The sequence below is a fragment of the Marmota flaviventris genome, chromosome 6 (genome assembly GCF_047511675.1).
Source record: "Marmota flaviventris isolate mMarFla1 chromosome 6, mMarFla1.hap1, whole genome shotgun sequence".
NCBI classification, from domain to species: domain Eukaryota; kingdom Metazoa; phylum Chordata; class Mammalia; order Rodentia; family Sciuridae; genus Marmota; species Marmota flaviventris.
The window spans coordinates 137,743,433-137,769,774 of NC_092503.1; the positions used below are offsets into that span (position 1 = coordinate 137,743,433).

At 45.2% G+C, this 26,342-nt stretch overlaps 1 protein-coding gene and 1 pseudogene across 1 annotated transcript; both read left to right on the top strand.

The window, feature by feature from the left end:
• Positions 1-12,482: 12,482 nt before the first annotated feature.
• On the top strand, positions 12,483-13,275 carry LOC114102629 (stAR-related lipid transfer protein 6 pseudogene; annotated as a pseudogene).
• A 2,939-nt stretch (positions 13,276-16,214) lies between these two features.
• On the top strand, positions 16,215-25,167 carry Psmg4 (proteasome assembly chaperone 4). The gene is made up of 3 exons (XM_027948273.2): positions 16,215-16,482; positions 21,058-21,133; positions 24,973-25,167. Exons 1-3 carry the CDS (start codon positions 16,309-16,311, stop codon positions 25,092-25,094), a joined length of 372 nt encoding a protein of 123 aa, XP_027804074.1. The 5' UTR covers positions 16,215-16,308; the 3' UTR covers positions 25,095-25,167.
• Positions 25,168-26,342: the final 1,175 nt, after the last annotated feature.

Here is a 26,342-nt window from a genome sequence, read left to right on the forward strand (position 1 = left end):
CCTCTCCACCTTCTGATGTTCTTGCACTTCCTCAAACTGACCTCATGCCCCTTGCTGTTGGTTTATACCAGTGCTAGTACCTCATACCTGGTAGAGTCCTCTTTATCCTCCAGGCAGCCCTATCCTTATCCATTCCAGGAAGGCTTTCCAACAACCCCTCTGTGCTCAGTGAGCCTCCTAAGTCACTGTTTACTTCTAGCACATCCTGTATTGCTTTGTAGTTATTAGCTTGCCCATTTCTTTCACTAAAAACAATTTTTGTCTGTTTTATTTAGGGGGGGGTATCCCCAATGCCTGGCAAACAGTAGGAGCTTAATAATTGTTTGCAGGATGAGCATATTCATGAAAAATTGCTTGGCAGCTCACCTACTGAAAGGTGGGTTTCTATCCAGATGCAGGTGTCATTAGTAGAATTAATGAGCTTGATTGACACATTTTATCATTTTATGGCCTGATATTAGCTCTAAAGATGACTTTTTATGAGGAGATATATTAAAGTTTAGAGTGACTACTGAAGGGGCCAGAGGTATTTAGATATGATGTTGTGCCCATTCATGTATAGAATAGCTGCCTTTAATGGTCTCTGGGCTGTAATCCAATATACAAATTCATGTTGTGTAAGTCAGCTTTTTGTGGCTGTGACTAAAATATCTGCCACAAACCACTTGAGGAGAAAGGTTTATTTTGACTCATAGTTTCACACGTTTCAGTCCATGGTTGTCCAGCTCCATTGCTCTAGGCCTGAGGTGACGCAAAGCATCATGGTAGAAAGTTTGGTGGAGAAAAGCTGTCAGCTCATAGCATCTGGGAAGCAGAGAGAGAAAAAGAGAGTGGGGTAGGGAAGGAGCCCAGGGACAAGATGTAGTCCTTAAGGGCACACCCCCAGTGACCTACTTTCCCCAACCATGCCCCACCTGCCTACAGTTTCCATCACCTCCTAGTAATTCATTCAAATTATTAATCCATCAAATAAACCGGTACACTGATGAGGTTTAAGCCCCTATGATCCAATCATTTCCTCAAAACCCCACCTTTGAACATCGCTAGGTTGGGGACCAAACCTTCAAACATGGGACTTTGGTGGGCATTTTAGATACACACCATAATACATGTATAGACGTATGTAAATAGATTCTTAAACTTTTGAAGGGTGGATTTGTGTGTGTGCATGGGTGTGTGCATGCACATACACACACACACAGTGGGGATGGAACCCAGGACCTCACACCTAACAAGCAAGGCTGTACCACTGAGCAACACTTTTAAAAAGTGCTCAGATGATGGGTGCACAGCTGATGAATGTCACAGTGGACACTCCCAGCATTCCAGAAGCCCCCTTGGTGTTCTCCCTCCCATCTCCCATTCCAAATATAATCAGTGTCTTGCTGTCTATCCTATCTGCCAGATTGGGGAATTTATGGAGAGGGAATCCAGTAGTATGTGTTGTGCTGAGTCTTGTTTCTTTTTCTTAGCATTCTTTTTTTGAGATTCATTCATATTGTTGCACACGGACGTACATATCCGGCGCATTCTTGGTTCCTTAAGGTGTTGTGGAGCTGTGAACGGTTAACCCTGATGTGTTTATTGTGTGCCTGCCACTCCATTTCAGCAGAGGGGGACGCGGTGGTCACCATTCTCAAGGGCACCTTTGTGTCTTCCCGGCACTCAGTACAGTGCCTGGTGTGCAGATGGCTTCAGTAAATGTTTGCTGAGTGAACCCAATGAATGGGCATTTTGTCACTGAATCTTTTCATTTGTTCCTTGGCTTGTTCCCTGGCTCTCCTTGAAATACAGCTGCTTTCATTGGTCTCATCTTTATTTATTGGGTGGATGTGCTTGTTTTTCAGAGCCAGGAAGGAAAAAAAAAAAAACTAGCACAGAAATAACCCCTTCAGGGCAGCCATAGTCCCTGTGAAGGAGCCCTCTTTTGTGCCCAGAATGGAATCGTCTACAGCTCGGTGGAGGTTTAGAGTCCACTGGGATTCAAAGGGCCCTGTGTGAAGAATCAGAGGGGCAGGCCGGGCAACAGGGCTTGCAGACAGGCCGTGACTCATGTGGCGTCTGAGCACCGATGCGGGAAAAGGGCTTTGACATTCTCAGAAGCACACACAATGTGCTGAGCAACCAGCCCACCTGCCCCTCCCACCCATGCAGGGCCTTGCTGATGAATCCCTGCTTCTGTATCACGTGATCAGTTTCAGCAGGAGAGAGAGAAAATGAGACAGTCTTTTGTTCTGCCACCATCCATGGCTGCCTATCTCTAGCACAATGCTCTGAATCAGGCCAAGCATTCTAAGAAAATACCAGATTGATCCAAACGCAAGGTGAGCTTTCACTCAGTACGGACTTGAATTTAGGGCCATCCATTTGCCTGTCATGGAATAGACGTGTTTTGTGTCTCTTTGCTTATCTTCAGTAAATCTCACAGGACCTTAATGATCAGACCTGCATTCCAGAGCCTCAGGGCCACCCTCTGTACCACCACAGTGTGTGCAATGAACGTATTTCCCAACCCCATAAAGGCATACACCATGTGGGAAAGAATCCCCCTTCCCCATAACAAGCATTAACAAACACAGACTAAAACCACATGGGCCTACATTTAATGAAATATTAAACATTGTGGTTGTACTGGGAACTTGAAGGTATCAGATAAGAAATCTAAAGCAAGAATGCAATACAACTCCCAAAGGCTTTGATAGCTAGCATGGGCCTAGGACCACCATCTACCTTCAGGGTCTGCTGGGGTGAACACCTCTCTGGGAAACTGGTTTGGGGAAAATGACAACATGCCACTGAGGGCATGTTGGTCAAACTTACCTGGAAGCCTGTGAGTTTCCTTAAATCCAGGCTCCATGGCCCTGTATGTTGTCATATATTCTTTCTGTTTCCCCACTCTCCCCCTCCCCCTCCATTCTCTGATCTGCGAGTTGGGGAGCGAAGGCTGAGAGGTGCATGTAGGATCCAAAAATTCCACCCCTCAATGACTAAGTGCCTTAAGGCATCTCATCTATTTTCCCCATGTTCCTAACGACTACTTCCCAGGATTTTTATGGGATTCTTCACTTACCTCTTCCGTGTTAGTCAGGTTTGCATTGCTGTGACCAAAATGTCTAACAAGAACATCTTAAAGGAGGGAAAGGTTTTATTTTGGCTTACACTTCCACAGGTTTAGTCCATGGTTGGCCCACTCCATTGCTCTGGACCCAATGTGAGGCAAAACATCATGGCGGAAGGGTGTGGAGGAGAACTGTCACTTCATGGCAGTCAGGAAGCAGAAAGAGGGAGGGGAAGGGGCTGCAGAGAGGATAAATACTTCCACAGCACTCTCTGAGGGACCCACCTTCTCCAGCCATGCCCCACCTGCCTACAGTCACCAGCCAGTCAGTCCATTCAAATTAGAATGGACTGATTAAGTCACAGCTCTCACAGTCCAATCGTTAACACCTCCAACATTCCTACATCAACCCAGAAGCTTTTGGGAGATGCCTCATATCCAAATCATAACATCTACCTCTTTTTGCCCAGCACACTCGCTCTCTTTATCCAGCCTACCTGATCTTTACTCAGCCACTCCAGGCCTAGCTACTTGTCCAAGTGACACCAGTCCCCTCCTGCTCTCGAGGATTCAGCATCTCAGTATCTAGTGCCCCAACCTCTCACTGGGTCCTATCCATGCCCTTCCCTCTCTGTTAACTCTTTCAGGTGCTGAGGAAGGAACCCAGGGCCTCAAGCATGTCTGAGTGGTATAGCAAGAGCTTTACCACTGAACCACACTCTTAACTCTTAATGATCATTTTGTGCTTCCAGGTCTTGTGTTTGCAACAAGCTACCTGGGCCAAATACTGGATTGGACAGAGTTCAGCATGGGTTAAAAGTTGCTGCAGGAAGCAGAGATCAGCATGGGAGGACCCAGGGTCCCCCCCTGCAGCAGTTGGGATGCTCTCTCCTTGGAAACCCTTTCCTGTGCTTTGATGTATGAATCTGTAATGAGTCTTGTTACTGTCCTTCCCTAATACAAGGGTGTAGGAAAACCAGGCTGCCCCTGGCCAGTCTGACTGGGAAGACATCTTTTTATTCATTACTTGTGCTTCGTGTAAAACAGAGGCCAGGGCTGGTCCCATACCATGGTGGGTTGGTGTGAAATGCAGGATCCTGCCACCTTTGCCTTCACAGCAGCAGGGTGTGAGTGAAGGGGGTGTCTCTACCATGACCCTAGGTGGGGCAGCCCAGAATCTAAGGACAGAGTTTGAACGGATGATTGAGTTGTCCTCTAGGTAAGTCAGGACCATGTTGATGCTTCATTGGTTAAGAAAACTGTATTGGGCTGGGGTTGTGGCTCAGTGGCAGAGCGCTTGCCTAGCATGTGTGGGGCACTGGGTTCGATTCTCGGCACCACATATCAATAAATAAAATAAAGGTCCATTGACAACGAAAATATTTTAAAAAAACTGTATTGTCATTTTATTTGTGTATATATGTATGTAACAGAGATTGAACCCAGGGGTGCTTAACCACTGAGCCATAACCACAGTCCTTTTTACATTTTTTTTTTTTTCTTTTGAGACAGGGTCTTGCTAAGTTCCTTAGGGCCTCATTAAGTTGCTGAGTCTGACTTTGAACTCATGATCCTCCTTGCCTCAGCCTCTTGAGCAGCTGGAATTACAGGCATGCACTTCCACACCCAGCTGCATTGACAATTTAACAAAGAGGTATGGACAGCCTTTGACTTATGGCGGCTTTTTGAAACGATCTTTTAGCTTGATGGTGCAAAACTGACTTTCATTCAATAGAAACTGCCCTTGGAGTTTTGAATTTGGATTGATACGTGATCTGATCCTCTCTCATGAGGATGGGCAGTGACAGTGAACTTCAGGTTCTCATCAGCCCGTGATCCTGAGGGTTAACAACCAGCATTCCACAGTGTGCTGTGTTGCTAAGCTGGGATGCTGGATAGGTGGGTGCAGTCAATACATTTTTAACTTAGGATACTTTCCACTCATGATGGGCTCATTGGCCCATTTCCCCTTTGTAAATTGAGGATCAACTGAGTAGAACACCAGACCTTGGGGCTTTCCTTTTATGCTAATGGGGTGGCTGCTGTGCTGGTTTTTGTGTATACTTGAGGAGAATAAATGGGTCAATGCTGACAAGGAGGTGAAGAGCAGGAAGAGATAGATGTGTTTGGGGACAATAGCCTTTGGAGGGATCTGAGGACCAATAGGGGAAATTTTAAAAATAATTTATCATTCTTACAGCACTGAGGAAAGTCTAACATTCTCCAAGTTCTCCCTAGAAACAGACTGCTTATTTTGGGAAAGTTTGGTATAAGAATCTATTCTTCCCATGTCAAAGGTTAGAAAGGATGAAGAACCAGCCAAGGAGCCTGAGAGGGAGGGGCCGGGAAAGCCAAGGGCACCCAGACAGAGCAGAGACCTGCAGGTCCAGGGCTGCCCATCTGGTGAGGAAGGGACTGAGACTTTGCTGTAGGCTTTGTACATAAAGAGTTTTGGTGACCCTGGCAGGAGGAGTTTAGTGACCTGCAGGGAATGAAACCCAATCAGAGTGAGCTCAAAAGAAAGGGAACAAAGGAATTGGAGGAAGCACACAGAAACCCTTTCCCCAGGAGTTTTGCAGTAGAAGCCTAGGGATCCAGCCTGGCCTGACCATAGCCTCTAGCTCATCACCACATCTTGCCCACCAGGTGACCCAGGCCTGCATTCCACATCCTATAGGATAAACTAAGTCGTCAATCAGCAGAAACCGATGCAGGGCTGTTTCTTAACTGATGTTTGACATGTTAATAGTTTTTGAGAAAGGCCAGGGAATTGGCAGTTGGCTGTGGCCACCATCATCTAACTTAGCATATAAACCCCTCCCTCCTGTCTTGAGGTGTGAGGATCCTCCTGTCTTGCTGCCTCTCCAGGTACACTTCAGTCATACGTCCCTAACAAATCACACTTTGTGCATTTCTAGATTGGACCACTTCTTTCTCCAGCCTCTTGGCCCCTCCTATCTTTGGAGGCTGGTTCTTATGTGCCAGAACTGGGTTTTTCCAAGACAAGAAGCAAGCAGACAGAGAAGGGGAGGTAATCAGAGTGAGTGTGTGTGGGGGTAAAGAACACTTTTTTTTTTAAAAAAAGATGGGGGGGCTGGAATTGTAGCTCAGTGGTAGAGTGCTTGCCTAGCATATGTGAGGCACTGGGTTCGATTCTCAGCACCACATATAAGTAAATAAAATAAAGGTTCATCAACAACTAAAAAATAATAAAAAAAAAAAGATGGGAAAAACAACAGTATATCAGTGCCAAACGGAATAGCTGTGGAGGCAAAAATCGATGATATGGGAGAGAAAGGTAAACATTGTTTATGTGCTATCCTTGAGATGGTGAGAGGAAGTGGAAATTCGTGGCGCTGTGGAGGAGGTACCTTCAAATCAGAGCATGGGTCTGTCATCTACAGTAACAGGGTCAGAAGGGCACTTATTGGTTACATTGCAGATAAGTTGTTGGGTTTGGTGGTAGGCATAGATTAAGAGCAGGACGTGAATTATCATATACTTTTTTTTTTGTACTGGAGATTGAACCCAGAGGTACTTAACCACTTTTCATTTTTTATTTTGAGACAGGGTATTGCTAAGTTAATTAGGGCCTTGCTAAGTTCCTGAGGCTGGCTTTGAAATCACGATCCTCCTGCCTCAGCCTCCTGAGCCACAAGGATTATAGTCATGTGCCACTGCTCCTGGATCTCATGTACTTTTTTTTTTTTTTAAGTACCAGGGATTGAACTCAGGGGCACTTGACCACTGAGTCGCATCCCTAGCCCTATTTTGTGTTTTATTTAGAGACAGGATCTCACTGAGTTTCTTAGTGCCCTCGCTTTTGCTGAGGCTGGCTTTGAATTCACAATCTTCCTGCCTCAGCCTCCTGAGCCGCTGGGATTACAAGCATGTGCTACCTCTCCTGGCTCTCATATACTCTTAAGATGAGAGAAAGCAAAATGGTTTGATCACTAGGAGGCTGAATGCAGTTTTAGGTGATATTTCTTCTCCAGGCCATTAGGAATTCCTCAAGAAAAATCTTGAGAAATGTTCATTGGCAACTCTTAGTCAATCTTATTATTATTATTATTTTATGGTGCGAATTATACATGCTAAGTAGGTGCTCTGCCATTGAGCTAGCAGCCATCCCCAGCCTAAATCAGAATTTTTGTTACTGTGGCAGGCAGTGGTAACACCAAATATTCAATATGTTCCCCACATTTTGCAGCCCCCCACCCCTTGCAGCTATGCAACAATAGGTGACCATTTCTAGCTAATGGGCTATATGAATGAATGAGATGTGTCACTTCTAGGTCAGAGCATAAAAAGCCCAGGCCTAACAGTCCAGTGCTTTCCTCTGTTACTGTGATCTGTGTTGTCAGGTGGGGGTGGGGGGGCTCTATCAGCCTGGGTTACTGAATATACAGCATCCCCCCCCCCCCCATTACCCTCCCTTCTCTCTTTTCATTTTAAGCTAGATATACAACATAAGCTAAAAATAGACTATCACATCAAGTCATTAATATATTAAAATGTTTATCATGGGATAAATCAGTCTATTATTAACCCAAACAGCACATTACCAACCATGACCTATAATTGAGTTTGGGTTTGGTTTTGGCTTAAAGGCCTAAGGATCTTATTTATGAGTAACTCCATGAAGCTATTAACATCCTGGAAGTTCTTATGACTCATTGTCAACACCGTGAGCATCCCAGGGACAGCTCCTACGGCACACAGCCTCATTATAAGCCCCAGACTCCCTTTCTGCACCTGGAAGGAAACTGACAGGACTCCTCTCCACAGAGCAGTTTTTTATACACCATCTAAGATCCTGTGACTGGGGCTGAAAGGGAGCTCAGTGGCAGAAGACATGCTTAGCATTCACAGGGCCCTGGGCTCCGTCCCCAGCACTGAGAAAAAAAAAAAAAAATCCTGTGATTCTTGATTCCTAATAAAATTCATGCCAGACAAAGGCTCACAATTTAATCTGGTGGCAGAAATAGGGCAGAGCTGAATCAAATCTCCCAGACCAGCTTACCCTCTCCCTTCAAACCCACTGCTTTCTCCCTCTGTTGCTGCATGGTTTTGCGTTCGTGAGCTGGAGCCTAATTGGGTCACAGTACCTGCTGCAATATCTGAATGTTGTACAATCACAGAGCCTATAGAAAAGACTGTCTCAGACACAGCTCCCCAGTTAAGAATGGGAATCCAAGGACCTGCCTGCAGCTTTGGGAAAGCAAAAGTAACCGCTTCCTTCCCACCTGCCACCTAGTGGCTTTCTGCAGAATTACACTCTTCTTTGCCAGCAGTGGGGGTGTGGGCGGAATGTGGATTTGGTTACCATTCTACATTCTTATCTGATCTTGGTAGGGTATTAACTCTGAAAGGTGGCCTTAGAGACCATATGAGCCAATCTTCTCAATTTACAGCTAAGGTAACAGACTTAGAATAGAGGCATACAGCTAATTAATGGCAGAGCCAGGACTAGGATCCAAAGCTTGTAGATTCCCTTCTTTTCAAATAACCATTCAATATTTGCTTTATGCTGATTATGAGTAGGGTCCCAGATTGTACTCTGCATTACAGATGAAAGATCCTGTTGCAGTCCTTAGGAGCTCTCTGAGAGGGAACCGGGCATGCAAAAAAGCTATTTCACAAAATGGTTGTTCCATGGAGGTCAGAATGAAGGACAAGAGAAGGGCCAGCCTGCCTGGAGCTAGGGAAGGCTCCTCAATGGGGTGATGTTAGGAATGAGCAGTTTCCAGGCAGGAATGTGAGGCCCAGGCACAAAGGTGCCCACCGTGTGCAATGGTGCATAGGACAAATACGGTTTGGGATCTAACAGCTTCAAAGAATTCAGTATCACCTGACTATAGAGTCAGCGGGTGGGTGGCGAGGGGAGGGGCCTTGAATGTCTGCAAAGGCATTGAGGTTAAACATTGCTGAAGAATTTTTTCTTAGTGGAAGCAGCACAGTCAGACTTATCGGTTCAATAGATCTCTCTGGCGATAGTGAGAAAGACAAATTGAAAGCCAGTGAGAGAGCGAACAAGGAATGTCGTCAGAATGTCATAGCTGCAGTCTAGGCCAGAGATGGGCAAGGTCTGGACTAGGTCAGGGGCAGTGCAGGTGAGAAGGACAGAAGAGAAGAGCGTGGGAGAGGTGAGTGGGCTGTGCCGTATGCAGTAATGAGATGGTTAAATGCATGGCCTGGGAACCAGAGCGGATGGGGGACATTGAACACTGCAGGGAATATAATAAGGCAAGTAAACCTGGGGCCAGGTCAGAGAGAGGGGAGAGGGAGAGTCTAAGTTCTGGTGTGGCACACTCCGGGTCCAGGTGCTGTGCAACAGACACACAGTGACAGCCAGCAGGCAGTTGGGTACGCAATGCTCACTGCAGATTCACACTTGAGAGACAAGTTGATGAGCAAAATCACGGCCCTGGATGAAATGGCACACAGGTGTCTGGGTGAGATGAGAATAGGCCACATGGGAAGCTGGACCCAAGTTGGGTTCTCAGAAAACATATGTGGAGAGAGTTTAGATCGAGTATTGATTGTGTTTACGAGGGATTACCCTTGGCAGGGAGGGAGAGAAAGCAGGATTGGACAGAAGGAGAAGAAAAGTTGTAACTCAGACCCCAAAGCCTCTGTTGACTGCAATGGATCTTCAGAGTTGAAATAGCTGTCAGAGTTGACCATATTGGGCCCAAGTGGCAGCCCTTATTTCCTTGCCTCCATCAGAGAGCTCTGTAGGAAGGCGCCTTGGGAAAGACAGATCTCAATAGCTCTAGTAAATCCATACAGCGGATGACATTTAAAGGCCCTGTGCTCATCACTGAGCTATTTCTCCCTGGAAGGGGGTCTGCCCTGCTTGGGCCACAGTTGCTATTATGTCCATTTACTATCACACTGGGGAAGGGAGTACCCAATGGCACACAAGGAGATTATTTGTGTGCTAACTGGGGTGCCAGGAATGGATGCCAAGCATTTTCTAACTGTCTCCAGTGGGGGCCAACAGTTCTATCATCTCTTGGTGATCAGAGTGGATTTCTCCACTAAGATGGTGACTCTTCCCAAGGAGTCCAAAGTGCCCAGCTGCAGCCATAGCTTATTGTTTAGTTGGACTCTTGCTGCATTCTCTGGTGGAAATGGATCCCCAATCCTGTAATCCTGTAAGCACAGGTTTGGGAAGCACAATCCCCGAAATGGGCCATTGACAGTGATAGTGTGTGGGTTGCTTCTGTTTCCACCCTTGGGTCTGATCCATGAGGTCTTCCTACTGGTGGCGTAGCCCCATTTAAAGCCCTGTGTATTCACATGGACAGACTGATCTTTGACAAAAGGGGCACCTCTCTGTGATGGTACATACCTGTAATTCCCACACCTCAGGAGGCTCAGGCAGAAGCATTGCAAATTCAAAGTTAGCCTCAGCAACCTAGCGAGGCCCTAAGCAACTTAGCAAGACCCTGTCTCAAAATTAAAAATGAGGCACAGTTAAGAATGGGGTTCAATGAAGATAAGGGTTTGAAATGATAGATGAGAAATTGGGGAAATCAAACTTGATTACCTTTATTTTTGTTGTAGAAGCAGAACCAGGGTCACCTAATGAACTTGGGCTTGGGTAGGGTCAGGACTTAGAAAGAAGAGTCCTCAATAATTCCCAAACACAGTTTAGGGAATGTGGGTCTGAGTCTTTAGGGCTGTTGATGTTGGGGACACGACTGGCTACGACCCACTGTTGCTGAATCATGTGGCTTCCTTGGGTGCAGAAGAGGGAGGAGCATGTTTTGGCCTGTGCTGGCTAGATGCTGGGAAGGACACTGAGACAATAGGGTGCTATTGTCTTAGTTTCCCACAGTTATTTAAGGTGTGTTTAGAGATGAACTCTCTATTTAAAAAAAAAAAAAAGTGTTTTATTTTTCCTAAGGAGAGAAAGCATCAGAAGGTATGAAAGGGGACTTGAGGTGTGTGTAGGGGGTCTGTTCCTTTAGAAACCTTTGGCCAATCTCTCTGCCTTTTGCCCCACTTCTCAATCCTTCAGGCTGGCTGCTTCCTCTACTCGAGCCCCCAGGCCCAATTCCTCTGCTGTTTCATTAGAGGAGACTCTGTGTTCACTTTCTATTTTCCAAAGACATGCTGGAATTCCTTGACCACAGCTATCCCTCTTCCCACTCTCTTCATAGCCACAGGATTATATGTTTGACATCATTTACTATCCTATTTATAGGTTTAGACTACAGACAATCCCTGATCGCACAGTTTGATCTATGATTTTTCAACTATTTAATGGTCTGGAGGTGCTACACATTAACTGTACTCAGAATTTTCTGGGCTAGCAATACACAATCCTATCCTCTCTGGTGAGGCTAAATAGCTCCCAGTCAGCCACAGTCATGAGCAGAAATAACTGATTCTCTATCGTGCACTGTGTTGCCAAGCTAAGGTGTTGGAAAGGTTAGGCGTATTACAAGTATTTTTGGTTTGATGATCTTTCCAATTTATGATGTGCAATTTCCAATATTTGTGCAATGTAACTCCAGGGGAAGGGAAGGGGTTTCTGTGGAGGCAGAGATGTGGGTGTAAATGCATACCATCCTGAATCAGAAGCCCTATCAGATAAAACAAATAGTGACTAGCATTCAGTGAGTCCTCAACATATCTAAGATGACACCCAGAAGCAGAGTTCATTCCTCTTAACATCTTCACAGAGCTTACAGTGCCAAGGACTGAACAGGGGTCAACGCTGACCTGAATGATTCTCAGGTTTGCCATTTGATGAAGCATCTATTCATCTGTTTCTAAATTGGATGTTAGTTTTTTCATTGTTGAGTTTTGAAAGTTCTTCATACATTGGATATAAAACTTTTATCAGATATGCTTCGCAAAGATTTTTCTCCCAGCCTGTGGCTTGTCTTTTCACTTTTTTATTTACTTTTTTTTTTTTTAGGAGTTTCTTTTGAAGAGCAGAAAAAATGTAATTTCAATGCAGACCAATTGATCACTTTGTTTTTTTATGGTCACATTTTGGGTATTGATGCCAAATCAAAGATCACAAAGCGGGGGTCAGGATAGGGGCACTTCAGGCCTTAGGCTGCAGCCCCTGCGGGAGGTGTGGAGCTTCTCCCTGTCTGCTTTCTGGGTTGGGAGTGGGTGGTTCTGGACATGGTCCAGGTCGCAGTGCCCTACGTTCCCAGCCATTATAGGAATCTCTGCAAAGCCCACAGGCCGGTCTCTTCACCTGGGGCTGTGGAAAGCAAACAGGAAAGGAGGAGACTTGAGGGCATTGAAATCCAAGTCCCGTCCTTGCAAATATCCCTAATATTCCATCTGAATGTTTTCCAGCTCATCTGATATGTCACCAGGTTAACAGATATGGAGGTTTCTATGAGGATTTGGAGAAGAGTCCCAATGATTGGTAAGTTTCTGGACTAGATTAATGTTAGGAAAGGAAGTGACATTTAAACAAATAAACCAATCAAACTGCATCAGCTGTGTAAACACATTGCAGAAGAGTTTTCTAAGCAGAGGGAATAGCAAGTACAAAGACCGTGAGATAGAGGAATATTGGGCAATTGACCAACAAATTGCTCAAAAAATTTTAGGTTACAATCAAGATACATCGGGCTGGAAAGGGGTTAAAATTTCAAAAAAGAAAACTGTTTCCATTAAGGCTTTTAGAAAATTCCTTGGAAATCTATATGGTGTTGAATTAATAATTCCAGAATCAACATTTAAACTATTTTGTTTTTCTCTACCAACTTGGAAATAGGATTACATGGGTTACAGCACTGAAAGTATACTATATGGTATACAGGATTGATTCAGACACATTTATATGTCATACCATAACACTAAGTTTTGCCATGGGCTCAATCCCATCCCCCCAGACTTTATTGTCTTAGTAGACATCAAGGGCTGTGAAGGGAACATGGACATTATCAGTTCTCAAGGTGTAGATTTCCCAGAACATCCTCCATCTTCAAATTATGTCTGTCATTATAACCATCTTTGTAGCTACATATGTTCACCTCTAAAAGAAAACCCTGCATATTCCAGACTAGTGATTTTTGTCTAAACAGAAATGAATGCCCCCATCAACAATTGAAAAAAACACGTCTTCTAACTTAGTAAACTTTGTCTTCAATGCAAAAGATGGAATAAAGACACACAGAGCTCCATTAGAATGTGGACAACATGATGGTCACCTACCATTCCAAAAGAAGAAATAAAGCCCTTCTGCTATTGATCAGAGATTTAAGACCATTACAAACTGCTAGTAAATATGGTATAGCAGGTATTGCAGTTTACTTCTGAGTCAGTATGCTTAAATACTGCTAAACTGTTGTAGACAGTACTCTTGTACAAATTACTGAAGATACTTTATAAAAATAAAAACTCATAGTTGTATAAGAAAACACTAAATATATTTTTTAGTCTCACATAATGATGTTAAATGACAAGCATTATTAATACACTTTGCTCTTTTGCTTTTGTCCCTGGAAAATGATTTGTTTACAAATTATTTTATTAGAAAACAGATACACTCTGAGATCAGCATTGAAGATTAAAATACACAAAGGTTTTCCCCTATAATTTTTTCTTTAAGTTTTATGTTTGCATGTATGAAACCATTTTGAGTTCTTTTTGTGTGTGTGTGTGTGTGAATGGTGCACATATGAACTGAGATTCATCAGTCATTAAGAAGATGTAAATTAGCCAGGTGCAGTGACAAACACCTATAATCCCAGTGACTTGGGAGGCCGAGGCAAGAGGACTGCAAGTTGGAAGCCAGTCTGGACAATTTCCTGAAATTCTGTCTCAAAAATAAAATAAAATAAAATAAAATAAAATAAAACAAAACAGCCTGGGGATATGTCTCAGTAGTAGAGCATCCCTGGGTTCAATCACCAGTACTGAGGGGGGCCGGGAAAGGAAATGTAAATTACAACCACAATAAAATAACACTGAATACCTCTTATGGCTTAAATGAAATGAAATGCACATACCAAGTAGTTGATGTGGTCCTTGCTGTCTGACTTTCATATGTCAAGGTTCTTAAAAAGTGCAACATATAACTGCCATATGATATAGCCATTTTACTCCTAGGCTTTATTTATGAGAAATGAAAGCATATGTCTATACAGAGAATTGTTTGTACACATATGTTCATAGCAGCTTTACTGTCATATCCAAAATCTGGAAACAGTCCAAAGGAATGTCAACATGTGAAGGGATAAACAAACATGGTATAGCCATACAAAGATATACTGCTCAGCAATAAAAAGTAATGCAATTGATACATACAACATAGATGAATCTCAAAATAATTAGAATGAATGAAAGCCAAAAAACAATAGTACTGTATGATCCCATTTATGTAAAACCCTAGAAAATGCAAACTAATCTGCAAATTAGAATGCAGATCAATGGGACAGAGGACAGATGGACTGATTATGCAAGGGATTGAGGGGGTACTGGATGTGTTCATTATCTTGATTGTGATGGCGGTTTTATGGTTATGCATGTGTCAAACCTTCAATTTGTACTTTTTAAATGTGCGGTTATTGCATGTTTTACACTTTAATAAAGCCATTAGAATATTGACTTGAAAATGAACTATAGTATTGAATCATTAATAATTAGCAAATAGATCAAAACTATAAAAAATTTCCTTTGTTATTAGTCAGCTTTGTGAGACCACAGTGAAATGTCTATTAACTTTATAAAGAGATAAGTTTCAGCTTTGGTGAAGATCTCACAGCCAATGATGGAAGCACAACAAGGGACAGTGGTCACATCTTGAGCCTGGAGGAGAGAGAGAGAGAGAGAGAGAGAGAGAGAGAGAGAGAGAGGGAGGGAGGGAGGGAGGGAGGAGGGTAGGTGTGGAACCAGGCTTGCTCCTGTAATAATAACCTTCTCAGGAGAACTACCAAAGAAATACCTCACTGTCCTTGGTGACCTAAAAACTTCCACTAGGCCCTGCCTCCCAAAGGGGCCATCCTGGGGCTTTAGACTTTACTCAAAATGGACCTTTGGAGGCCACGAGCCACATTCAAACCGCAGCACCCTCTTAAATTTCAATTAATTAACTTAACAGAGATTTAAAAAGTAGACGCGTGATAGTGGTCCCATTTTTTAAAAATTATTTTTTTTAGTTTTGGGTGGATACAATATCTTTATTTTACATTTATGTGGTGCTGAGGATCGAACACCAGTGCCTCATGCATGCTAGGAAAGCACTCTACCACCGAGCCATAATCCCAGCCCTTATTTGCTTTTTCCATATTCTCTCTTGACCCCTCTCTTGCCCTCATAGAAAGGACCGTAATGGCCGGCATTCACGGTGTGTCCCAGGTACTCTCAGAATCTTTCCCACATCTCTGAAGGGTCCCTGTTCTAATTTTCATTTTGTAGATGAGGAAATTGGGTCTCAGGCTTGAGGGCTTGTTCATGATGGCAGCTCATGTGGGTCCGATCCCCAAAGAGTGCCTGTTCCTCCGCCTGCTAACTTAGTCCACACAATTCCTTTTTTAGGGCTTACTCTCCACATCATTGCCATTCTTCTTTGTTTTTGTTTTGTTTTTTTAAATTTTTTTATTAGTTGTTCAAAACATTACAATGATCTTGACATATCATACATTTTTATTCAAATGGGGTATGAATTCTTATTTTTCCACGTGTACAGACTGCAGGATCACATTGGTTATACAGCCACGTTTATACATACAGCCATACTAGTGTCTGGGGCTTCCCTGGAATTAAGGGGCTGCTAAGAGGAGGAGGTATGAGGGAGGTGGCTGTTGGCGGAGTGCTTAAGGAACACCGTCTCTCACTGTGGGGTGGAGTGTCACGGCCTGGGAAGACGCTTCCACTTCAGCCCATTAATGCTACACGTCAGTAAAAGGGTGGAGGGGAACAAGGTGGAGGCGAATACTGCTGGGTGTCCGTGGGCTCCCAGAGGTCACGGTGGACTCCCCGCCAAGGCTGCACGGGAGGCCAGCTAAAGCGCCGGGTCTTGGCAGGCGCCGACTTGGTCTAATTAAGCCCGAGGCCAGCCGCCAAGCCCCTCCTACCGGGATTGCCCCGCCCCGGTCACCACAGGCACCTCCTCTCCCGGGGTAGCTCCGCCCCCTACCCTAGTCGCTCAATCGAAAGCGAAAGAGCGCTCGGCCTCTCGGCGCTCGTTCGCTCGGGTCTGGCCCGAGCGGCTCCCGCGGCCAGGACCGGGTTCCGGCGCCGTGGGCGTGGGGCTGGCGGGAGGCATGGAGGAGTCGCAGGCCGCCGCGGGCGGAGACGTGTGTCTGCACAACTTCAGCGCGAGGCTGTGGGAGCAGCTCGTCCACTTCCACGTCATGCGGCTGACGGACTCGCTCTTCCTGTGGGTGGGGGCCACGCCGCATTTGCGCAATCTCGCAGTGGCCATGTGCAGCCGCTACGTGAGTGCCGGTGGCGACCCGGGTCCTGGAAGTCCGGCAGGGCCAGGCCTGGCTGGGCTGGGGAGGGGGTTGGTCAACGAGGGGACCTGGGCTGGACGGAGGACAGGCGAGGGCACCTGGAGAGGTCCAGGGAGGTCCTGGGCGAAAGGGTGCCACCAGATGGGGGCCGGGAGGGGAACGGGGTAAGTGGGAGCAAGTGTGGTGGTTAGGGACAAGGAAGAAGGCCACAGGAGGAACTGAGATGGGACTCGCGCAGGTGGGGGATACCTGAGGGGCCTCATGTGCAACCCCAGCCCGGAAGATCGCCTGATGGTGTCCCCTAGGTCTACCCCTGGTCCGGTGGGGACCCCAGGAGTTGACCCAGGCCTGCACTGGCTGGCCCTCAAGCCCACCAGAACCCTGTCCCTCTGCCCCACTGCGAGTTCCTCCTCTCGGGTCCCTTTAGGTTGCAGTATAGGGGGCCTTGCCTCTGGTCACATTGGCTGGAGATTGCCATCAACTTCAGTTTTGACTGCATAGATGTTTATTTACATCTCCAGTACAGACAACTCTTCCTGAAGTTGGAAGTCCTGCATCTACATTTGATTGCCTAACAGGCATCTGACAGACATACTCAAGACCAATCTTTTGATCTCTCTCTCTCACATCTGCTCCTCCCACAGCCAGCCCTTCTCTGCCATGGCAGCTCCCATCTTTCTGGTTGTTCTGGTCATCCTTGATTTCTTTCTCTCACATATCACTGCGCCCTGAGTTAGTGAATCCATGTGCAATGCTGTCATTCAAAGCTTGCAGAGAATACAATTGATCACCTTTATGTTGGCCACCCTGGGCCATGCCTGTGTCTCCTCTTTTCTACTTTTTTTTTTGGCTTTCTCTTGTGCAGTCTACATTAGTTTCCTAGGGATGTTGTAACAGTACCACAAACAGGTGGCTTAAAATACTGAATCGCCTTTCTGGAGGCTAGAAGTCCAAATCAAGGTGTTGGCTGAGTTGTTTCCTTCTGGGGACTCCAGTGAAGAAACCATCCTTTGCCTTTCTCTCAACTTCAGGTGGTTGCTGGTAATCCTTGTGGTTCCTGGCTTATAGATGCTTCACTCCAGTCTCTGCCTCTGACATCATATGGTCATCTTCTCTTTCTCTCTCGTGTTTGTGATTCCTCTCTTTTCTTTTCAGGGTGCTTGGGATTGAATCTAGGGCTTCATGCATCCTAGACAAGTGCTTTACCGCTGAGCTACACCACTAGCCCTCACCTCTTCTCATAAGAATATCTGTCATATTGGATTAAGGGCCACTCTACTCTGGTATGACCTCGTCTTAATTATATCTTATTTACATTTGCAAGCTCTCTATTTTCAAATAAATTTACACATTCAGGGATTAGGACTTAAACCCATCTTTTTCGGGGACACAGTTTAACCTATAACATTATGGCTGTTTCTTTACAGTGCAGAAAAGTGATAGTTTTAAGACTGAGGTGAGACATTGTCATCTGTGTTAGGTTTTTGTTGCTGTGATCAAAATACCTGACAAGAACAACTTAGAGGAGGAAAGGCTTTATTTGGTCTCATGTTTTCAAAGGTCTCATTCCATAACATCATTCCTCTACTAAAAAACCTTTCAAGAGATGAACTCAGAGCATGATCCAGAGACTTTTCAGTGACTTCTTAGGGCCTATTAGTGCTCCTATTAGTGCCGCTTAGTGTTCCTTCCTATCTACTTACTCCTGCAGTGCTGGCCTCCTCTGCAGTTTAGTGTTTCAGAAGGAGGCTTGTCTGTTTTAGGAGTGTTTATGTCAGGCTGCTCATTAAGCCCTTGTGGAATGGCTGAGGGAGACCCTCTCAGGGAGAACTAACATGAAGTCACTCAGGGAATAGGGCTGATTGGTCGCCAGGGGCATTGGAAAGCCACAGGTTTATAGCTATATACCATAGCACCCAGAGAAGCCTTGGGAAAGAGACAGCATCTGAATTGGGAGTTCTGGAAATCCTTAGTCAGTAGTCCTTTCCATTCTCACTGTTCTTTTCTGGGTGTTTTGTTTTTCTTTTTTGGTGACTCTTGAAAGGTGGGTCTTTGGGCAGGTGACAGTTCCAGTTCTTTCATTGCAGGAGGGGGGATACCTAGGGGGACTAGTGTGTTTGGAGCCTCCTCATGTTCTTTCTCTATTTGTCCCCACAGTAATAGGAGTGGCTAATAGACTTGGGTAAGGCAGTGGACATATGGGGCTTAGGACTGTGCATTGGTAAGACCAGGTGTCACTCATGAATTATTTCAGCCCCTTTTGCAGCACTGGTTTAGGGAGATAAGTAAATAAACTCCTCTTGTGGGCTGCTTTGGTGGCCTGACCACTTGGTAGTCATAGCTCCCAGCAGAGTATATTTTCTCCATTGGAAGGTTATATTCCACCAAGACCAGGGCTGGAAAGGAAAAGGGACCAGTCTCCCTTATCAGATCTGTTAGAAGCCAGTTCCTACTGAATGGCCATGTTGGTGCAGTGCCTGGATGTTCCTTCTGGGGGCAGAGGCTGAGGCAGCTGGGAAAATAAGGTAAGGGTATAGCTGAAGGCAGGAAATCCAAAGTGCCTGTGGAGCAGGACTCAACAAATTATGGCCCTCCTCTGCTTTTGTAATAAAGTTTTATTGGAACAGGGCCATGCTCCTCCATATAGATAGAATTCTGTTCCAGCTTTTGTGCTTTGATGGCAACATCAGGCAATGGTAATAGGGGTTTTGTAATCCCTAAAGCCTAAACTATTTACTCTGTGGCTCTTCCCAGAGAAACTCTCCTGGCTTCTGTGTGGAGGATAGCATCACAGTGTCTGTGAAGTCTCTCTGCCTCTAACCCTGCATATGTATGACAAGGCCATGAAAACAAGATCACACAGTACAGCTGCTTCCCCAACTGGCCTGCCTTGGATGGAGCAGGGAATTTTGGTGCCCAGAGAGGCCGCAGATATGGATGATGCTGAGCTGGAACAATTTGAGGGTGGCTGCCTGGCATCTAGGATATCCCTGATGTGTGGAAGGTGGCACTCCCACCACAGCAAAGCCATCGGGTATCCTAGTGTACTTTTAAAGTAATGAACTATTCAGAAGTGTAACAAGATAGGTTTCTTTTCTTTTTTTTTTCTTTTAGTGCTGGGAATTTAACCGAGGGGTACTTTACCATTGAGCTACATCCCAGCCTTTTTTTTTTTTTTTTTAATTTTGAGATAGTCTTGCTAAGTTGCCTTGGCTAGCCTCAAACTTATGATCTTCCCTCCTCAGCCTCTAAAGTCACTGGATTACAGGGGAGTGCCATAGTGCCCAGCCAAGATAGGGTATTAAAATTTAATTTTGGTGGAAAAAGGCTACAGGGTAAGGTTTCCTTTTTCAGGAGACTTAATTATAAATACTATTACCGTACAGCTACATGTTGGCCTTGGAACCTGTAAACAGCAGGTCCATTAATTAAGATCATTGACCTTGGAACCTGTAAGCAGCAGGTTCATTAATTAAGATCATGTTTTTTTGTCTTTCTCAGCCAAAAATGTATGCAGGAAATGCTTTAATCTCCTGTGTTTTTTGATCTCCTTTTTAAAAATAGACCTGAACAAATTCTGAAAGTGACTTTGAATCTCTTAGGAGACGAGCTACAGTCTCTTTGGTCTGTTCTCTGCCATGCTGCCCAGTACACAGTAGGTGTCTGCTTAGTCCACTTGTCTCCACATGCACAGTGGGGTGAGGGACATCAAGCCCAAAGCCTGTCATTAAAACCCTTGCACAGGTTTCCCAGAGCTCTGCACCCAGGCTATTTCTCGTAGAAATCTGCTTATTTTGATAAAAAATATTTTGGCCATTTTACAAGGTTAGCAAGTGAGTTTTTTCCTTTTAAGCTAGACATTTTAATGCTGAGGGAGATTATTTCCAAGTTAATTGGGAGTAAGATTTCCGAAGGACCAAATCTGTTTATCTTAACATCATTTATAGTGCTTCTTTCATTTTATTGTTTCTTATCTGAAATGAGATTGGCTAGAGTATTCAGAAGTCTTTATGTTGGCTTTCTAGATGCTGGTGGCTGGTGTCCTTCTCAAAGTCATAGGACGCTAACTGACCTTAAAGGCCCCAGCAGAGTCTTCAGGGATGGGAGCTGTGAGTCCTCTCATAGGCTGAGCTGAGATTAGGCATCCTCCCTCTCAGAGCCAGGCACGAGCCACCCAGGTTGTGCTTTGCTTTCTTCTTGCTGTGCCCTCAGTGATCTTGTTTGCTTCCCTTTTGGTTGGAATGTTGCCCTTCCGCTTGCTTTGGAGTTTCCGACATTAAAACAAGCCCTTTATGTAAAATCAGTCCTAGAACTTATTAACAGCTCTGTGGCTGCAGCTGCAGGTGACTTCTCTATGTTTGTCTCAGCTCTCTGACCTCCTGTGTGTCGGGGTCAACTTGCTTGGCTGTTGACAAATGCCAGCCATTTCCCTTAGTCCACATTTCTGCCCTCTCAGAACCTGCTGCTGCCACCCTTGTGAAGAATCAGAAGCTGTAGAACTATGGCTGTTGGCATCCAGGTGGAGAAGCCTCAGTGCGTTCTTTGTTTTTCTTTTAGGACTCCATCCCTGTGTGCACTTCCCTCTTTGGAGACACTTCTGACACAACCTCCACTGGCCTTGCCCAGCGCCTAGGTACGTATGTACCCACAGCTGGTGCTGGGAGACCAGCCAGGTGGGACCTGCTGTCTAATGCCATGAGGCAGGTAACTTCAGAAGTGAAGAATCTTTATACTAAGAGATGTAGCCTCACCACTGCTGGAAACACAACCCTGCATGTTCTGTCTTTACAGGGCACAACTGTCCCTGCTCCACCTGTCACTACTGTCTCGACCAGCATATTCCCAAGGAACTTTCCCACGCTCCTTGGCTTCATTCTTGAGTTGATGAGCTTTTATTTTCCTCCAGGGAGCACATCATGGGAGGAGAGAGTGAATGGTGCCCACAGCCTGCCATGGGTAGCTGCTCAAGGTGGCTCTCTGGGCCCTTGTGGGGATTTGGTAGAGCCTATGAAGCAGGCGTCATCATTGTGCAGGAAGGACCATCCTGTAGTCTCTCAGTGTATGTTCAGATCTTGGAGAGACTGTGGTTTGGCTTCTGAGTGTGGCATAGAGTGGGTATCAAGCAAAGAATATATGGTGAAGATTCTACCCCTTCTGCACCTTGGATACATACATACTGTAAATGTCCAGGTAGTTCAAGTAAGAATGGCATGTTCTGCCATTCTCAGCCCCTCAGGCCCACAGTCAGTGTGCACAGGATGCCCTGTCTCCTGCTCAGTCTTTGTGTTCTTTGTTGTTCCCAGTTGCTTCAGTTCTGGGGTTAGGCATAGGGCCCCTCTGGAGAAGGAGGCCAACTGGTTTTGAGGAGCTCATACTTAGTTGTGTTGGGTGCTGTGCAAAGAGGCTTCTTCTGTTGGCCTGACAAGTGGCAATATTCGTGTCTGTCACCTGTGTTCCACATGCATGAACATACAGCACACAGCCAAAGAGGACATCCTCCAGTAGGTGAAGGCAGGCTGGATAAATGTCACCAGCCCTTCCAGACTTGCCACACCCACAGGGTCAGCTTTTAGGAACTTGCAGGGTACATTTTCTCTAGCATGGAGTTAGAGAGACCAAGCTAGTAATTTGGTAACTTTTTATTAGGAGATAATTTTAAATTTACAGGAAGTTTACAAAGAAGAAACAGGAACTCCTCCCCTGTCTACACTGATTCCTAGTTGTTATCCTTCCCCCTCTGGGTTTATATCATAATTTTTTTCTGAACCATGTAAAATTTAGTTGGAGATATGCCCCCTTTTATTTATTTATTTTTTAGAATTATTATTTTTAGTTGTAGATGGACACATACCTTTATTTTATTTATTTATTTTTATGTGGTGCTGAGGGTTGAACTGAGTACTTCACATGTGCTAGGCAAGTGTTCTACCACTGAGCTACAACTCCGGTCTCTGATGCCCTTTCCTTTTAAGTGCTTCCCCATGTTTTTTTCCCATGTGTGAGGGGTAGCACACTTAGCTAACTACTGTGTGTCCATGCCTTCTTAAAGTGGTGGGAATATGTTCCTGTTTACAGAGACAGAAAGCTGGCTGGGATTGCCATGACAGACACCCATAGAGGAGGATGGCGGGAGCTCCTCTGATATGCCATGAGTTTTATACCAGAAAGGTAAAATAGGTTCAAGAATATCCATCAGATGTCTAACCCCAGTTTGATGCAAAAAGCAAGCGGTTGGGGCTGGGGATGTGGCTCAAGCGGTAGCGCGCTCGCCTGGCATGCGTGCGGCCCGGGTTCGATCCTCAGCACCACATACAAACAAAGATGTTGTGCCCGCCGAAAACTAAAATAAATAAATATTTAAAAAAAAAATAAATAAAATAAAATCTCTCTCTCTTTAAAAAAAAAAAAAAAAAAAAAAGCAAGCGGTTCTCAGTAACTTAGAACTGCTTGAGTAGTGCAGTGTGGCTGTCTGCTTCTCTGAAGGGTCTGGTGCCCCACAGTGCCCAGACCAAGTGGAGGCTGCCCAGTTAAGTCATGTGCTGTGCCCATCCTCTTGAGCCTGGAAATTCATTATTAATGCATTATAATGAAAAGGGAGAGGTTTCCTGTAACTGTGTCATGTACAGAAAGTGAAAGCAAGTACGGAAAGAGCCGGCCTTGGAAATACCAAGTAGCTCTGGAAGTATCACAGGCTTTGGTATGGATGAGGAGACCCTGTGCTCTTGTGGCTCTGGAGGACAGCTGAGTATGGGTAGATGATGTCAGCAGATACAGTGCTACTCCCTGAGAGGACCTATCTTAGCAAACAGAATGATTGGAATCTCAGTGGGTTCCTATGGGGAGAGAGGAACCTCTTCTGGGCAGGCTGAATGGGTGTGGCCTGATGGGCCTTCTCCCAAGTGGCCTTGGTATGTTCCCCTGTTCTGCTATACTCTATTTATTTATAGATCATTGTCTAAACGAGTAATTCCCAGTCTGCTTCATGCACTGAAGAAACGATGGGAACCTATGGGCCTTCCCACTCCCCCCAGGGCTTAGTGGATCACTGTTTGGGTACAGCTGTCACTGATGTGGGCACACTGCACCCACCAAACTGGTGAGAGACTGCTCCAAGCACCATAAGCTAAACACTAGTTCTTAGGATACTGAGAACTGCTTCTGTCGAGATACTTTCCTCTTAAAAAACAAACAAACAAAAAAACCCCCCAAAACAGCTTAATTGAGGTATAATTCACATGCCATACAATTTGCCCAGCTCTCCTCAAGGCAGAGGCTGGCTTGTCCTCTCAGCTTCTCTGGAGTTCTGCCAGTTGCCCTGTAAAGAGGGCAGTCAACTAATCCCCAAGATCTCTTTTATCCCTGAAAATCAGACTATTCTGGAAAAGGTGAATAAAAAGCCCTTTGAGGTCCTGAGGTCTACCCTTTCTTGATTTACAAAGGAAGACCTGGAGCTCAAAGAGGTTTCCTGGCTGTGATGGGATGGGAAAGGATCCAGGCCTCCTGCAGCTGGCTCTCCCCATTCTCCTGAGCCACATGGTACCTAGGAGGACCACAGGTGTGATGGTGATACCAACTGAGTGGACAGAGTAGCCCCTGGATGAAGCCTGGTGCTGTGTGTGTTCTACACCAGCCTTTAATAATGGTACAGGTGGCCACCACCGCCCCACTTTTCTGCCTGTGATGAGATTGATAGTGGGATGGGAGGAGAGGAGATTCTGCACCAGCCTGGGGTGTGGGTGAGGCTGAGGAAGGAGGCCCCAGCACAGTGCAGTCAGCCGGAATTGTTTGGGGCTTACTGCTACTTCTCAGCACATTGTCTTGTCTTTCACATTTGGGGTGTGTGACTTTGCTTGATTTTTGCAGCTGGACGAGTGTACCCCAACTATTTATCATTGGCTGTGTAGAAAAGAGCTAAAACTTAGATTCAGCATCAGAAAATTATACATGTGTGTATACACACGTGTGTGAACATGTACACATATGTAAATGCATAGAAATATAGGGTTGCCTCTGGGAAGGGGAACTTTAACTTTTAAATACTTTAGTATTATACTATCTGTGATTTTAAGAAATAAAACCCCAAATGCCACAAAACCAAAACACCCTATGTAGAGCAGCAGCTCAAGCATGAGTATGGGTCATTGGAGGGCTTGTTCACAGATTTCTGGCCCGAACTCCAAATTTCTGATGCAGAAGGTCTGGATGGGGCCTGAGAATCTGCAAGTCTAATAGGTTCCAGCTGCTGCTACTGCTATGAAGCCACACTTAAGAGTCACTGTTCTAGAGACTAGGGGAAGGGCTAAATGACACTTGTCTGCATTTGTAGCATCAGTTCAAAGAGTCCTAAAATTAGGACTCTCTTCTCCCCTTGAAACCATTCTCTTCTCAAGCATTACCAGCTGTGGGTAGGTGTGAGGAACAGGCAATTGTGGTGTTTCAGTCATGGCTGTGTCAATGTGTTCTCTCTTTTAGCCAGGAAGACCAACAAACAGGTGTTTGTCAGCTATAACCTTCAAAACACAGACAGTAACTTCGCATTACTTGTAGAAAACAGGATCAAGGAAGAAATGGAGGCTTTTCCCGAAAAGTTCTAGCTGAGTGGCAGAAGGGAGAATTTATAACTTATCTACAGTGTACATTTAAATAAATGGATTGAATTTTATTTTATCAGTTGTGTTCATACTTTGTTCTTGAAGGCTCACTCTTAGGAGCTTTTCTTTCTCCACATAGTTTGGGGGCTATAAGGCCCTAGGGATGGGCCTTGAGAAGGAGGAGAGCCCGGGGGCAGTAACACCTACCCACTTGGTGACAGAGAAAAGGGGTGAAATGGGATTTTTTTTGGGAGTGAAGCTTGTGATCTAACAATCTAAAGTGTAGATCAGACATGATTCATGTGTACATTCCCAATTAGAATTAAGATGAACAAGTCTTTACAAATATGCTTTTGGTTTGTGTGTGTGCCTGAGATGGCTGTCTGCCTCGTGAATGGATGTATTTATCTTCCCATCTCAGCTGAACCCTTCTCCTGGGCATGCACTTCTTGCTTTGTTTTCCTTGAGCCCTTCCTTCACTTTTTTGTTTTTTCTTGAGGCTACATTTGAATCCCACTCAATACTACTTACTAGATTTGTGGTCTGGGTGAAGCCTGAACTTTTTTGGATTATATTTTCTCATCTACCAAATGGGGATAATTCCCACCTTCCTGTGAGTTACTGCTCGGATTAAGTATGTAGAACTGTGTTGTTAACTAAATGTCTTGGCAGTCAAGTGTCAATTACGGTTTTACAGGTTCGGATACCTCAGGTCCCTCTTGCTCTTCCTATTATTGCATTCTCTTCCATCTTCCTTCTCTTTTCTTCCAAGTCCCAAGTATCTGCCTTTGATTTTCACCTTAGCATTTTTCTGTCTACTAACACTTGGATTCCAGTTGTGGCCTTTCCTCAGAGGTGCAGGTAGTCTGAGGCCCAGGCTTTCTGATGCAGAAGATCTGGCAAGCTCCCTAGGTGCTTCTCCAGGCAAGAAGTGACAAGCACCACCAACAAAGAACTTTCAAATCTTTGGGGTCCACATGGACCCTTTTGTTACTAGAGGTGGATAGTTCAGGCCCTGGAACCATTTTGTGCAGTGGCAAGAGTTTTGCATGGAGCGCGTGGTAGTAATGGAGGGTGGTGACTGGTCAGGAAGAAGGGCACTCAGAGGAAGACATTTGTATGAGGTTCCAAGTGCCTCCCTCCTTTGCAGACTTTGGATGCTAACCTTGGAGGCCTCAGTCAGCTTGGAAAGCAAGTGGGCACCTCTCCAGGAATAGAATAGTAAGTGACACAAAATCAGGGCTATGGAGA